The 15,748-nt window shown below is 36.6% G+C and overlaps 1 protein-coding gene across 1 annotated transcript in view; it reads left to right on the top strand.

The window, feature by feature from the left end:
* The window catches only part of Adgrv1 (adhesion G protein-coupled receptor V1), a 440,726-nt gene that overhangs the window by 70,245 nt on the left and 354,733 nt on the right, over positions 1–15,748 (top strand). The window contains exons 27-34 of the mRNA XM_090331049.1: positions 1,447–1,586; positions 3,039–3,648; positions 6,766–6,981; positions 8,306–8,521; positions 9,405–9,649; positions 11,014–11,195; positions 12,177–12,988; positions 14,941–15,150. Of these exons, the coding sequence (XP_090187175.1) occupies positions 1,447–1,586; positions 3,039–3,648; positions 6,766–6,981; positions 8,306–8,521; positions 9,405–9,649; positions 11,014–11,195; positions 12,177–12,988; positions 14,941–15,150 (2,631 nt within the window). The remainder of the gene's footprint in view (positions 1–1,446; positions 1,587–3,038; positions 3,649–6,765; positions 6,982–8,305; positions 8,522–9,404; positions 9,650–11,013; positions 11,196–12,176; positions 12,989–14,940; positions 15,151–15,748) is intronic.

The raw sequence follows: 15,748 nt of genomic DNA, 5'->3' as shown, positions 1-15,748 counted from the left end.
AATATAAAAAGAAAAGCAGTGCCATTTGTAGTAGTTTATATACCAACATGATTCAGATTTTCTACCTCAAATATGTATGAATAGGTCTATTGAAATCCATTAATTCTATCTAACTATATCAATCTATCTATCTATCTATCTATCTATCTATCTATCTATCTATCTATCATCTATCTATCTATGATGCTGGAGTGTTTGAGCACAGGTTCTCTTTTTGCCCTAAGCCATATCTATAGCTTTGTTTTTCTGTGCTGGTTATTCTTGAGATACAGTCTGCCACAATTCACCTGTCACATTTCCCATCCTACTTAGACTAAAAGATCCATGTTACTACATTGAGAGGAGAGGACAATGGGTCTTTACGCCTGGGATGGCATCAAACTAGGGTCTTCCCAATCTCAGAGGTCAGAGCCACTGACCTCTCATTTCAAATATTATTTTCACATGTGAAGAGAATATTTAGAGTACTCATTTCTTGAAGGACAGCACTTGCTAATCTTCAAACACTCCTTTACCCAATGTCAGGTTTTACATTTATTGTTAGAACTCCCACTACCCCCTTTCCTCAATCTTTTTTTTTAATTTGAAATTCATTTATTTAGGAATTCCACTGGTGTACTTTTAAATTTTTATTTTATTTTCAGAGCGATGTATAGAGGGGTTACAGTTACATTCATAAGGTAGTGAGTACATGACTTCTTGAATATTGTTATCCCTTCCCATGTTTTTCTCCCACTTTCCCTGCTCCCACCCCTCCCAAGTTGTAAAGTTCATTTCCAAACCTTTCCTCAATCTTAACCTCAACAGTTCCTCATGAAGCTTCTGTTAGTTACTCTATTGCTTTTCAGATTGCTCACAGTTTACTGATGTCAGAAAATATCAACATAAAAAAGGAGATATACTTCTCTTTGGATCTTGACATGTCCTAGCTGTCTGGGATTATCTAGGATCAGGAAAGATAAATATAATGGAATAAATAGACTTAAAGTTAATGTACATCGGAAACTAAGAATCTGTTCAGTAAGACTGACTAAAATCAGAAGTAGAGAAATCACTGTTTCCTAAAGATAAGAGTCACTTTGGCTTGTGCTTGTTTGAGGTCAGCAAAGGTCGTGGGAGCCCTTCCTCATAGGCAATGAATGGAAGAGTATTCTCTTTCACAGAGAGGGAACATGAAAAGCGGGTTTTTCTTATTCATCTTCCAGCACTTATTCAGCACTTGTACATATCATTGGTGACAAATCAAAGTGAGGTTGTGAAAGCATGAATGTATGTAGTAACCGTAATTGTTAGCCTTTCTTTCTCAAACAAATTAGAATGTACTCAATGAATGCAGTGACTCTTTTGAAAATGTTGTTCCATGGCTTTTCTTGTAGTTTGTAAATTACTGATTCACATTTTTTTTTTGACTTTCCTTTTTCTGTTTGTGGGAATTCGCTCATGCAGCCAGTCTAGGAGTGGCATCCCAGATTCTAGTGACAATTGCAGCTTCTGACCATGCTCACGGTGTATTTCAATTTAGCCCCGAGTCACTTGTTGTCAATGGAACAGAACCAGAAGATGGGCACAGTACTGTTTTATTAACTGTGAGTACCTTCTCCCCTTCATTTATTGTCTGTGTCTCTCGATTCCATTTTTTTATTACGTGATGAAGGAATGTTCTATTTTTCTGTGTAAGGGAATAAAATGAATGCAGACCTATAGTATAAATTGGCAATTTAATTGATGTTTATGTTTAACTTTTCATATGGGTATAAATACTATAAGTCTAAGCATTAGTTCAGGTAGTCTATGGTCATAACTGTCCCCAAATCTCTGTGGCTTAGTATAGTAAAAATTTGGTTTGCATTAATATGTATTCAACTAGAATTGGCAAGGAGCTTTGATCATTCATCAAGAGCTGCAGAGGCTATAGTTCAACAGTTTTTCATACTTTCATAAAAGATGGTGGGGAGATTATGTGGGTTGATGACACACTACTACCCCTAAACCTTCTTTCTGGGAATAGTTTGCAGAGTTTGTACATAGAGTTCCATGGTTAAAAGAAATTACATGGCCATGCCTAAGTTAAGGGATGAAATACACTCTTAATTCATTTCCCGGTGGGAAAGAAAATCAAAATATTAGTCAATAGCAATAGCAACAATAACTACTCTGTAGTTTGCATGAATGTATATGTGTCTGCTTTGTTTGTGCAGAAATTAAGAAAGATTATCCAGGGACTCAAAGGAGTGGAAAAATTGCCTAGATTTCTGTTTTATACAAACATTCTATTCTTAGGGCAGATTTTCAAGAAATTGTTGTGGAATTAACTTTGTTTCTTTAGAAAGAATAACTACTTAGGAGACAGCAGAATTAAGAACGACACTTTCTAAAAGTTTTGAAAAGCTTTTGTCCGTGTTGGGTGCTGTAGCACATACCTGTAATTCTAGCCGCTCAGGAGGCTGACATCTGGGAATCATGGATCAAAGCCAGCCCACAAAACATTCCTATGTCCAGTTAACCAGGAAAAAGCTTAAAGAAGAGGTGATAGGAGCACTTGCCTTGAGTGGAAAAGCCAAGTGAGAGCTTGAGAGCCTGAGTTTGAGCCCTAGTACACACACACACATACACACACGCATGCACGCTCGCACACACATACACCACTCACAAACAAAAACTGTTATTGTCCCCAATTTTATTTTGAGATACTAATCGTATTTTAAGTTGAAGTAAAATTAATCTTAGGAATAATAAATTTGCATTAATTGGGATACCTCTTAAGATTTTCTATCTTAATAAATTTGGAAAACCACTTGCCTCAAATACATTTCAATTGTACTTCAGTTTAAATATTTTTTTATGTGTTTGTTGTATGTGTTTTAAACATGAGTGTCAGCACTAGGTTTTCAGATAAATATTGAAGGCCTCCGCCTTTAATAATCTTATAATTTTCAGAACTTCTATAACATAAAATACAATTTATTGCATCACCGTTACTATATCGTCACAAAGTTTTAAGTCCACTGTATTAATTTCTCTTTTGAACCATGTTTTAGGTTCTGAGGAGTCATGGTGCTCTGTCTCAAGTGATTTTGTACTGGAACATTGACTCAGATCCAGATGGGGACCTTGCCTTTACCTCTGGCAATACCACTTTCGAGATTGGAGAGGTGAAGGCCAATATCACTGTGGAGATATTACCAGATGACATTCCAGAACTAGATAAAGCATTCTCTGTGTCAGTCCTCCGTGTCTCCAGTGGAGCTTTGGGAGCTCTTACAAATGCCACATTAATAGTTTTGGCTAGTGATGATCCTTATGGAGTATTCATTTTTTCAGAGGAAAATAAAGGAACTAAAATAGAAGAGGCAACTCAGAATATCACACTGTCAATAACAAGATTGAAAGGCCTCATGGGTGCAGTAGCTGTGTCATATGCAACTCTAGATGACATGGAAAAACCTCCTTATTTTCCACCGAATTTAGCTAGAGCAACTCAAGGGAAAGACTATATATCAGCTTTGGGATTTGCAGTTTTCAAAGCTAATCAGTCAGAGGCAACAATCACTATTTCCATTTTGAATGATGAAGAACCAGAAAGATCAGAATCTGTGTTTATTGAACTACTCAATTGTACTTTATTGGAAGAAGTACAAAATCGCCCAAGTAAGTATTCTGTAGTGTCTTACTGGAGATAAGAATATTAGAACAAATAAATGTTAAATAGTGGAGCATCATAGAAAAACCTATAAAATAGCATTAAGTTTTTTCATTTTTAATTTTTTATTGTAATTAATAGAAGGGTTACATGATATTTGCCAGATAGATGGTGCATTAATTCCCATACATTGATACCCTTTCACATGTCTTGGTCCCCATTTCCCTCCCCCCAACCCCCACCTCTCATCTTGTTTTCCCCCCTTCCCTATCCAATTTCAAATAACCAAATACAAATATATACAGATATATCAGGTAACAAAGTGAGATACTGTAACAATATGAGATAACCAAGGGACAGCAAAAGAGATGAGAGATGACATAGTACCTTAAGAACAACAATCATTCATTATATGGCTTATGTTTCTATATCCTAGAGATCCTTTCATTTAGCGTCCTACTATATGGCCTTTTGTATCAAGGTTTTGCTCTATTGCAAATCTCTGCTAGGAGAGCCCAAGGTTTCTACTGATTATGACAAATGAGGGAAACCACTGAGCCTAAGTTCCTTTGAGTCTGGCTTACTTCACTTAATATGAGCTTTTCTAAGTATTTCCATTTCCTAACAAGTGGGGCAATGTCATTCTTTCTGACAGCACCATAGAATTCCATTGTGTACAAATACCACAACTTGTTGATCCACTCATCAACTGAGGGACATCTAGGTTGGTTCCATGTCTTTGCTATGGTAAATAGTGCTGCAATGAATATTGTTGTGCTAGTGGATTTAGTATGTCTTTGTTTCTGGATGATTGGGTAAATGCCAAGTAGTAGAATTGCTGGGTCATAGGGGAGCTCTATGTTTAGTCTTTTGAGGAACTACCATACTGCTTTCCACAGTGGTTGAACGAGTTTGCACTCCCACCAACAGTGTAGTAGTGATCCCTCCTGGCCACATCCCCTCCAGCATCTGTTGTTATTAGTTTTCTTGATCCTGGCCATTCTAACTGGAGTGAGGTGGAATCTTAGAGTTGTTTTGATTTGCATTTCTTTTATGACCAGAGATGTTGAGCATTTCTTCATGTGTCTATAGGCCATTTTTGTTTCTTCCTCAGAGAAGACTCTCTTTAAGTCTTTGGCCCATCTTTTATTGGGATGGTTGTTACTTTGGAGATTAGTTTTGGATTGATTCAATTTTTTGAGCTGTTGATATATCTTAGATATGAATCCCTTGTCTGTTGTATGGTTGGTGAAGATCTTCTCCCGCTCTGTAGGCTTCCTAATTAGTTTACTAGCTATGTCCTTTGCCATACAAAAGCTCTGCAGTTTAATGCAGTCCCACTTATCCATCCTTTCTCTGATTTGTTGTGATTCTTGGTCCTTATTTAGAAAGTTTCGACCTGTGCCAAGGAGGTCTAGTGTATCTCCTATTCCTTCTTGTAAAGTTTTTAGAGTGTCGGCTTTTACTTCGAGGTCTTTGATCCATTTGGAGTTAATTCTAGTAAGGGTGACAAAGAAGGCTCCAACTTTAGTTTTCTGCATGAAAATAGCACTAATTTTAAAAGCATTATGACATAAAAATTTATCTGTAAGACAACTGAAAGTGGAACAAATATTTTTCCTTTGAAATTACTTTTTTTTAATTTAGTTTAGATTTGAAGCAAATATACTAAGCAACTGATGTACCATTGAGACATACCACTACCCTTTTTTTTTTGCTAAAGTTATTTTTCGTATAAGGCATCCTGTTTTTTTCCTAGGGCAAACTGTGGACTGATATCCTGTTACCCAAGCCTGCTAGTAGTTAATAGTAGTGTTTATTATCAATACCCAACACCCAGCTTGTTGATTGAGATGGGGTCTTTTTGACTATGCAGATTTTGAAAAGTCATCCTCCTGTTTTCTACCTCCTGAGTAGCCTAAACTACCAGTGTTATCACCATTCATAGGTCTGCAAATTATGGTATTTTTTTCTTTTTCTTTTCTTTTCTTTTCTTTCTTTCTTTCTTTTTTTTTTTTGGTTAGTCATGGGGCTTGGGTATTGTTCCTAAGCTCTTCAGCTCAAGGCTACCACCCTACTCCTTGAGCCACAATGCCATTTCCAGTTTTCTAGTAGTTAACTGGAGATAAGAGCCTCATGGACTTTAGTGCCCAGTCTGGCTTTGAACCATGATCCTCAGATCTCAGCCTCCTGTGTAGCTAGGATTACAGACGTGAGCCACCCAGCCCAGCTTGGAAATTATGTTTTTAAAACCAGTTACCTTCCCAGAGTGAATTGTGAGCCAATCTTCTGCATAATTTAACCTTAGATTATTCCTCATCTGCACAATTGCACATGTCATATATCAGTGTAGAATTTTGAAATATATATATATCATCAGGTGAATTGAGAATGTGGTGGCATATGTAAATATGTAAACAATATATGGTATCATTTGTGATCAAATATATGAATCTGGAGGACACTGTTAAGTGAAATAAGTCAGGCACAGAAAGACAAATTCTGCATTTTCTTAGTGATAGGTGGAAACTAAAAACAGTATTGTTTTAAGTAGAGAACAGTGACTACTAGGGGCTAAGTAAGGCAGAGAAAGCTGGGAGAAAAGGAGACTGGATAAACCGATACCCAAGAACTGACAGAAGGAATGAGTCTTATTCCTACTAGGGTGACAGCAATTTGTACTAGTCTTTGAGCTCCAGGAACCACATTATATTCCTACTCGGCTCCATATAACCAATGCTGCTTTTTGAAACTGGTAAACTAGTTGAATAGCATAATTTCATAGTTAATTGTTAACTGTTGTGATATCATATAGCCTGAGGATCAATTATAATTGAATTACCTTTCCTTTTTGATATATTTGTCATGTTAATTAAAATGTTACTATATAGGAACTGTTCTTTTGCTAAAGATTGTTATAAAAATATGCCTGTAATATAAAGTACAAAATGTCTAGAATTTCCTATTTATGTTGTCTGGGTGTCTCCATTTTTGAGAGTCATCTCTTAAAACTTCTCTGTTGAGAGAATGAGGATCCTGCTTGGCTAATGGAATTCTGCTTATTTTTCCTGATGTTTAGGAAGTTCATAACATTTTGACGTATTAGTTTTTCTTCTATCTTTCAGTCCAAAATTCTCCTCGTCTTGGGCCCAAGGCAGAAACCATAGCCCACCTTATTATTCTTGCCAATGATGATGCATTTGGAACTCTTCAGTTCTCAGCACCTCTTGTTCATGTGGCAGAAAATCACGTTGGCTCCATTATCAACGTCACTAGAACAGGAGGGGCCTTTGCAGATGTTTCTGTGAAGTTCAAAGCTGTGCCAATAACTGCAATTGCTGGTAATAAAGGTTGCCTAAGGAGCAATGAAATGTTTTAGAGCAATAAACTCAAAGATGTAATTAGAAAATTGTAGTTGAAAGCAACAATACTCATATCAGTTTTAGATCCAAATAGAGAGTTGGTTTATATCTGTGTTAGTAAAGTTGTAGAATTTGTGACATCTAAGGTAAACTGTATATGCATTTTTATTAAAACTTTTTATTAAAAGTTTTTACATCATCTTTCAAATATCATGCTCTACAGTCAAGTGTTCAAGAAAAACTGCATGTACATTTAAAAGTTGTGATGACAAAACCATGCATAAACCAATGAAAAGCAAATTAAAGCCAGCAAAAGCTTTCTCTGCACTTAGTCATGAAATAATCATTGAGTTCTTGATGCCTCCAATGAGCATGGCTGCTAGATTCCTTTATTTCACATGTTGTTTTACCTATGAAGACTGTGGATGAGTCAGTGGCTAGCATTGTTCTTTAAACTTTTTTTTTTTGCCAGTCCTGGGGCTTGAACTACGTGCCTGAGCACTGTCCTTGGCCTTTCTTCAAGGGTAGCACTCTACCACTCGAGCCACAGCACTATTTCTGGCCTTTTCTGTGTGTATGGTACCAAGGAATTGAACCCAGGGTTCATTCCTTCTTTCCTGGTCCACTGCCTGACCAGAAACAGTCCCTGTCGCCCTGAACAGTACTCCACAGCTTTGTAGGAAATTTTGTGATATCTGTCTACCTCACTGAGGATGCCTGTGTACCAGATCTGCAGAAAAGAAATTAAAGTTCCAGTTCTGTTCTTTGTTCTAAAAGTATTGTGTACATATTTATTTTTTTAGGTAAGGAGAAATCCTATGGCAATGAAACCTTCCCTTTTTCTTTTTCTGTATTTTGTATTTGGTATTTTTTTTTGCCAGTCCTGGGCTTAAGCTCAGGGCCTGAGCACTGTCCTTGGATTTTTCTCAAGGCTAAAGCTCTACTACTTGAGCCTCAGCACCACTTCCGCCTTTTTCTAAGTATGTGGTACCAAGGAATCGAACTCGGGTCTTTGTGCATGCTAGGCAAGCACTCTACCACTAGGCCAAACTCCCGGCCCCTGCATTTTGTATTTTCTGAAAGAGAAGTTGTAAACACTCTTAGGAATTTTTTTCCATTATCTTGTAATATTATTAAGCTCATGTTCTTCTAGCTTGAGAAGTAGGGGTCTTGTTGATGATCCATAGAGTTAATTCTCTCCAAAAATCTGCCCAAGTGTATCCATAGAGTTTGATACTTAGTAATGTGTATGAAATGCATATAATATTTCATAATAATAATACTAATCCTTTTCTCTTTGAAGGTGAAGATTATAGTATAGCTTCTTCAGATGTGGTCTTGTTAGAAGGGGAGACAAGTAAAGCTGTGCCAATTTATATCATCAATGACATTTATCCTGAGCTGGAAGAATCTTTTCTCGTGCAACTGCTAAATGAAACAACAGGAGGAGCCAAGCTAGGGGCTATAACAGAAGCGTTCATTATTATTGAGGCTTCTGATGACCCCTATGGACTGTTTGGTAATTATATTAGTTTATGCCTTTTACTTGTCTGTTGAAAAAAATTTTGACACTCAAGAGTTGATTTGACCAAGTATTGTTGTTTAATGTATTGTTACTGAGTATAGTACTGAGACATACTACATATAGTAATTGGCAAAGGTTAGTGGGTATTTAAAAATGAAAACAAATCACTTAACATAAAGATGAAAATCACAAACCATTGACTTTTGAGCCAGATCTGGTTCCTACATAAGTTTTGTGAATTTTAGGTAGTTTTAAAAAAATTAATTTCCTTTCAGATCTGGCTTTCAGAATTAGTAGGAAAATCTGTTAAAAATGGAACTCTTTTCTTGTATATTGCCAGCAAAATATTGAGCAGCATTAAGAATTAATCCTGGGCCGGGAGTTTGGCCTAGTGGTTAAAGTGCTTGCCTAGCATGCACGAAGACCCGGATTCGATTCCTCGGTACCACATACGTAGAAAAAAGCCGGAAGTGGTGCTGAGGCTCAAGTGGTAGAGCTCTAGCCTTGAGAAAGTCCAAGGACAGTGCTCAGGCCCTGAGCTCAAGCCCAGGACTGGCAAAAAAAAAAAAAAGTTAAAAAAAAAAAAAGAAAAAAAGAATTAATCCTGCAGACAAAGTTGGTTTTGTGAGGTTAATCACAAGGATTATTATTTCACACATGCTTGACATATATTTAAGCCTCCTACATGCATATAAGTTTATGCCTCTGCTTTTATCATAGTGAAAAACAATTTAAAAATTTTAACAGGCTCTGCTGATGTGTGTACCGCCCAGTAGTGTGATTTTATATGGCATGGTTACTTAGATGCTGAATTCATTCTATGTTGCTTCACTTTTACTTTGTCTCTGAAATCAGTTCCTTCCTGTCTGCCCTTCAGATTTTCAGATTACTAAACTTATTGTAGAGGAATCTGAGTTTAACTCAGTGAAGGTAAACCTGCCAATAATTCGAAATTCTGGGACACTCGGCAATGTTACTGTTCAGTGGGCTGCCACCATTAATGGACAGCTTGCTACTGACGACCTGCGAGTTGTCTCAGGTAATGTGACCTTTGCCCCTGGGGAAACCATTCAAACCTTGTTGTTAGAGGTCCTGGCTGACGACGTTCCGGAGATTGAAGAGGTGAGAGGACTGGCTAGCATAGAATGACACTGTAAATATGTGCCTTGTCTTATAGTGACTAGAATAGATAACTTCCTGTGACAAATTATTTCTCTAAGAATGCCCGAAGTATGCTAGCATGATGCCATCCTTACAAATAAAAAAGCAGGGATGTTCTAGAAATAGATTATGAATATATGCCAATTTAGTAGTATAAAACAATTTTTTTAACACAGCTGTATTTTTCAACAGAATTACATGGTAAATTGTTTGGCAATTATTGTTATCTCTGCTGCATTTGTTTCATAGACGCTCCTACTCACATTTTTAGATTGATTGTACAAAATAGGGATTTAAAATTTCTAGACATGCAGATAATACACTTTGATCACATTTGCTCCATCATAATTCTTATAAACTCTTCATTTGGATCCATACTCCCCTGGGCTTGGGTATCAGCCATCAGCCAGCTTTAATTAAATATAGGTTTTTTACTTCTACATCATTTCTTTTTCAAGCCCTATTGAGAATTTCTCATATGAAGAATATACTAGATAGATTTTCCAGATATTTATTTTTCAGGACAAATAGAGTTCCATTGGGACTCAATTCTGATATATTGGCTGAAGATTATTTTATGAACTTCAAGTATTATTAAAGCCTAGATATCAATTTAATTACCTTTTAATAGCACTTATTCTTTAAGAGTGTCATCTTTTTGTAAATGAAAAGTCCATAACATTTATTTTGAATGCCAATTGTATTATTGTTCTCTGCTAAAATAGTAATACATGAACACATAATTTTCTTTTTTGAGTAGTTTTATTATCTTTAGGTATCTGAACAAAGGAGTTGTCACTCAACAAAGCAGTTTATGAATACAATGCATTACGTGTTTTTTTCTTTCTTTAAAATTTCAGATGTCAACATGATGCTTCTTTTCTCTTTTGTCAGAGAATTTCAATTAGTATAAACTGTGAAACAAAACATGATAGATTAGCTTTATACTAAAATACGTTTGCAGTGTTTTGTCTAAATAAAAAATTGTTGAGGGCATAGTTTAAATTGTTTTAATGATAACATATACAGGGATCTTAAAATTGTTACACAGGATTATACAACAAAATACTACATAATTTGAATAACATATTTGTTGTGTACTATCATGCTCCATTAGTAGAAGTTTATGATGTCATATTATGTGTGTATATATATTAGCATGTACTGTATATATGCAATTGGAGGCTAGTTCTCTAGTCTGTTTATTGTTTATTCTATTTTGCTCTTGTATTTGTATAGATATGTTTTGATTTGTTTCCCCTGCATCAATCTTATTCTAATTTCAGAACTGGGATGCGGTTAAGAAGTTTTCACTGTATTTTTAGGTTATTCAAGTGCAGCTCACTGATGCCTCTGGTGGAGGTACTATTGGGTTGTATCAAGTGGCAAACATTGTTATTCCTGCCAATGATAATCCATACGGTACAGTAGCCTTTGTTCAGTCGGTTTATCGTATTCAAGAGCCTCTGGAAAGAAGTTCCCGTGCTAACATAACTGTCAGGCGAAGGTATATGAGATTGCTGCTTGCACCCATGAGGTGGATGGGAGTCCTGGGTGGTGGGAAAAGATTCATCCACAAAGAAATTATTGAGGTTTGGTGGGTTTTCTATATCACAATGTATTTTGTAGGTTATTATGTCAATGGAAGCATATGCATGAATTGATAGAGAGACCCCACAACATTCATTGTCTCTGCTTTAGTGAAATAGATAATAGATGATATACCACTGTGCTTTTTTTTTTCCAGTCCTGGGTTTGAGCTCCAGGGCCTGAGCACTGTTGTTGGGTTTTCTCAAAGCTAGAGCTCTACCACTTGAGCCTCAGCACCACCTCTGGCTTTTTTCTATGTGTGTGGTACTGAGAAATGGAACCTGGGCCTTCATGTATGCTAGGCAAGCACTCTACTACTAAGCCAAACACTTGGCGTCACCACTGTGCTAATTTAACCTTAGAAATTTATTGATTAAACCTGTGGCCTGTTAGAAGAAAAGCTTAAATACAATTATCTTCCAAACTCTTTGAAAGAGTAGATTTGGGGTTTCTGTTCTCCTTGTATTTCTTTGGTGAGTCAGCACAATGTCCACTGAGCTCTCTCATAAACAGAATACATAGATTTGAGGGATCTTTGACAAGAAATAGTATTTTCTCTGAATGTACTCATGTTCTTATTATCAACGTTGTTTCAGTGGAGTCTAGTAGTGAAAGTTAAACTTTGCAGTTCTGCTTGGAAATTCTAAAGTGGATGCCAATTGAATGCCTTCTGAAGTATTTTCATAGCTTGATTAAAAATAAGAATTATTTCACTGAAAACTAGGGAGATTTCCTCATGTGAGAAAATAAAATGTGGAAGGACAAATGCTTAAGGAATATAACTGTGTTTAGATGAGTAAACAGTAAAAAGTGTGGGAACCAGCGTCAGCATTGCTCTTCTCTGTGAGTAATCCACATGCCACTCTTAACCTGTCTTTAATTGTCCTCCATCTTCTAGCGGAGGGCACTTTGGTCGGCTGTTGCTCTTCTACAGTACTTCTGACATTGATGTGGTGGCTCTTGCAGTTGAGGAAGGTCAAGACTTACTGTCCTATTATGAGTCACCAACTCAAGGGGCCCCTGACCTGCAGTGGAGAACTTGGGTGAATATCTCAGCCCTTGGGGAACCCTACGATACCTGTGCGACTTTGTGCCTTAGAGAACATGCTTGCTCAGCATTTTCATTTTCCAGTGCTGCTGAGGGTCCCCAGTGTTTTTGGATGACATCGTGGGCCAGCCCAATTGTCAACAATTCAGACTTCTGGACCTACAAGAAAAACATGAGCAGGGTAGCCTCTCTTTTCAGTGGTCAGGCAGTGGCTGGTGGTGACTATGAGCCTATGACAAGGCAGTGGGCCATCATGCTGGAAGGTGACGAATTTGCAAACCTCACAGTTTCTATTCTTCCTGATGATTTTCCAGAAATGGATGAGACCTTCCTAATTTCTCTTCTTGAAGTTCACCTCATCAATACGACAGCCAGTTTTAAAAACCAGCCAACCATTGGACAGCCAAATACTTCTGCAGTTGTCATAGCCCTAAATGGTGATGCCTTTGGAGTGTTTATTATCTACAGCATCAGTCCTAATACCTCAGAAGATGGCTTCTTTGTTGAAGTGCAAGAACAGCCACAAACCTCTGTGGAGTTTGTGATCCAGAGAACTGGGGGTAGCTTAGGACAGGTGGCAGTTGAGTGGCGTGTAGTTGGGGGAACAGCTACTCTAGGTTTAGATTTTATAGGTGTTGGAGACTTTCTGACTTTTGCTGAAGGTGAGTCATGGACTTAAATGGGTCCTATCTGGTAGAAGTATTATAATCAACTTTTATGTTACTGTGCATAAGAATTCTTTTTTAATTTTTAATTTTTTCCATATATTTTTATTGTAATTAATAGAAGGGTTAGATTATATTCACCAGATAGAGGGTGCAATACTTCACATACATTGATACCCTTTCTCATGTCTCGATCCCCATTTCACTCCCCCTAACCCCACCCCTCATCTTGTTTTCCTCCTTCCCTATCCGATTTCATATACCGAAATACAAATATATCCAGTATATCAGATAACAAAGTAAGATACTGTAACAATATGAGATAACCAATGGACAGCAAAAGAGATGAGAGATAACATAGTAGATTAAGGATAACAATCACTCGTTATATGGGTTTTTGTTTCTAAATCCTGGAGTTCCTTGAATTTAGCATCATACTATGTGGCCTTATGTATCTAAGTTTTGTTCTATTGTAAATCTCTGCTAGGAGAGCCCAAGGTTTCTACTGACAAGTGAGGGAAACCATTGAGCCTATGTTCCTTTGAGTCTGGCTTACTTCACTTAATATGATTTTTTCTAAGTCTTTCCATTTCCTTACAAATGGGGCAATGTTGTTCTTTCTGACAGTAGCATAGAATTGTGCATAAGAATGCTTACTGTGTATATTCTTTTTCTTTTCCTGGTCTTAAGGCTTGAACTCAGGGCCTAAAGATTGTCACTCAGCTTCTTTTATTCAAGACTCTAACACATGAGCCACCGTTTTGCTTTCAGGTTTTCTTTTGCTTTGTTTTGTTTTATACTTAATTGAAGATAAAAGTCTTCCTGATTTTTCTGCTCATGCTGACTTTGAACTGCGATCATCTGATCGCAGCCTCCTGAAGAGGTAAAATTACTTGTGTGAGGTATCAGTGCCAGGCATGTTGTTTAACTTTTTAATACGTACGTTTTTTGGCAAATAAGTTTCAGTAATGATACATACACAATATATGTTTTAAAACATGTTTAAGAATTGCTTTTTAAAAAATTAATTCTATTTAAAATATTTTATAATAATTATTTACTGGCAAATAATTATTTACTGGGGAATAGTGAGAGAGTGGTAGATGTTCTGCTTGATGGGAAGGTGTAGTTGATAATTGGTGCCATTTTCACCCTGCTTCAAATGAAATAATGAAAATACGTTGAAAAGAGAGTGAGAGAAAAGTTTAAAGTTAGGTTTTCCAATGGTTTTGATAACTACAAAGAAAATTGTAATAATTATTTTATTTATTTGTACATAATAATTACATTGTAATTATAACATAATAGCATAATAAAATCACTATTAACTTGCTTGATGACAGTAGCTCTTGCCTATAATCCTAGCTACTCAGGAAACTAAGATCTAAGGATCACAGTTCAAAGACAGGAAAGGGCATGTAACTTTTATTTCTAATCAACCACCAGAAAACCAGAAGTGGCACTGTGGCTCAAAGTGATAAAGCACTAGCCTTGAGCAAAAAAGAGTTCAGGGACAGCACGCAGGCCCTCAATTCAAGTCGCATGATTCACAAAAATGTACAAATAAAAATTACTACTACTGAGACTTTCCACTTTAACATGATACAAAATGTACTATAGTTTATAGCTAAATTGGATTATTAGGCAAGATGTACTCTTTTGTACTTGTCCTAAGGTTTGATCCTTATCAACACACACACACACACACACACACACACACACACACACACACACACCCTCAGCCTCCTGAACAGCTAAAATTATTTGTGTGAGCTACCAGTGCCAGGCATGTTGTTTAACTTTTTAATACAGACACTATTTTTTGGCAAATAAGTTTCAGTCATGATATTTTAACTTACAGAAACAAAATATTCTGTCCTATTGTTCTCCATATTCTCTTGCTGATCTTGTTGCCTTAGCTTTTAATTCCATTATTATATTTTTAATAGGTGAAACCAAAAAGACAGCAACTTTAACCATTTTAGATGATTCTGAGCCTGAAGATGATGAAAGCATCATAGTTTGTTTGGTTCACACTGAAGGGGGAAGCAGGATTTTGCCCAGCTCTGACACAATTACAGTGAACATTTTGGCCAATGACAATGTAGCAGGCATCGTTAGCTTTCAGACAGCTTCCAGATCTGTCATAGGTCATGAAGGTGGGTTCCTTTTATTGTCGAGCACATTCCTTCTTTTTTCTGTTCATGCCTTTGTTCGTCAAGTCGTTTAACACTTCCTATTTGTTTCCTGGAGTTATTTTGGGTAGCTGTGTGTTTTCACCCAAGTAGAACTTGATTGGGAGAAGCTGGCTAGCATGTGAACTGCTTGATTAGATGTAGAAGCCTTGTGCTCCAGCTTGCCATCCCACTGCTTCCTCCGCTTTCTCATCCATTAAAGGGCAAAGTATTTCTTTTTTCATACGTTTCTTTGTAAGAAATAAGCATGAGTCTAAATGTAAAATATTTAGCATAGTTCTTGACAACTGTAGCGTATATTAATAATTGTAGTGACCAAAAAGTAAACTGCTGCTTCCTGTTCAAAAAAGTAACAGATTATAATTAAGTCTTTTCTTTCTTTTTATGAAAAGAGTTAAAAAACTCTTAAGGTTGGAAAACTTCATACAATATCCATTTTTCCTTAAGTCTAATACTGTCCCTGAATTCTTGTGTAGTATCTTCATTAGAAGCATCACAGTGACTTGTGTCAAACATTGCAAAAAAGCTGTTGAGATGAGAAAGTATTTTTAGATGAGTTCAC

The sequence above is a fragment of the Megascapheus bottae genome, chromosome 4 (genome assembly GCF_031878675.1).
Source record: "Megascapheus bottae isolate mThoBot1 chromosome 4, mThoBot2.hap1, whole genome shotgun sequence".
NCBI lineage: Eukaryota > Metazoa > Chordata > Mammalia > Rodentia > Geomyidae > Megascapheus > Megascapheus bottae.
Note: the sequence above shows the minus strand (reverse complement) of the source record. Positions and strands in the feature narration are given on the sequence as shown.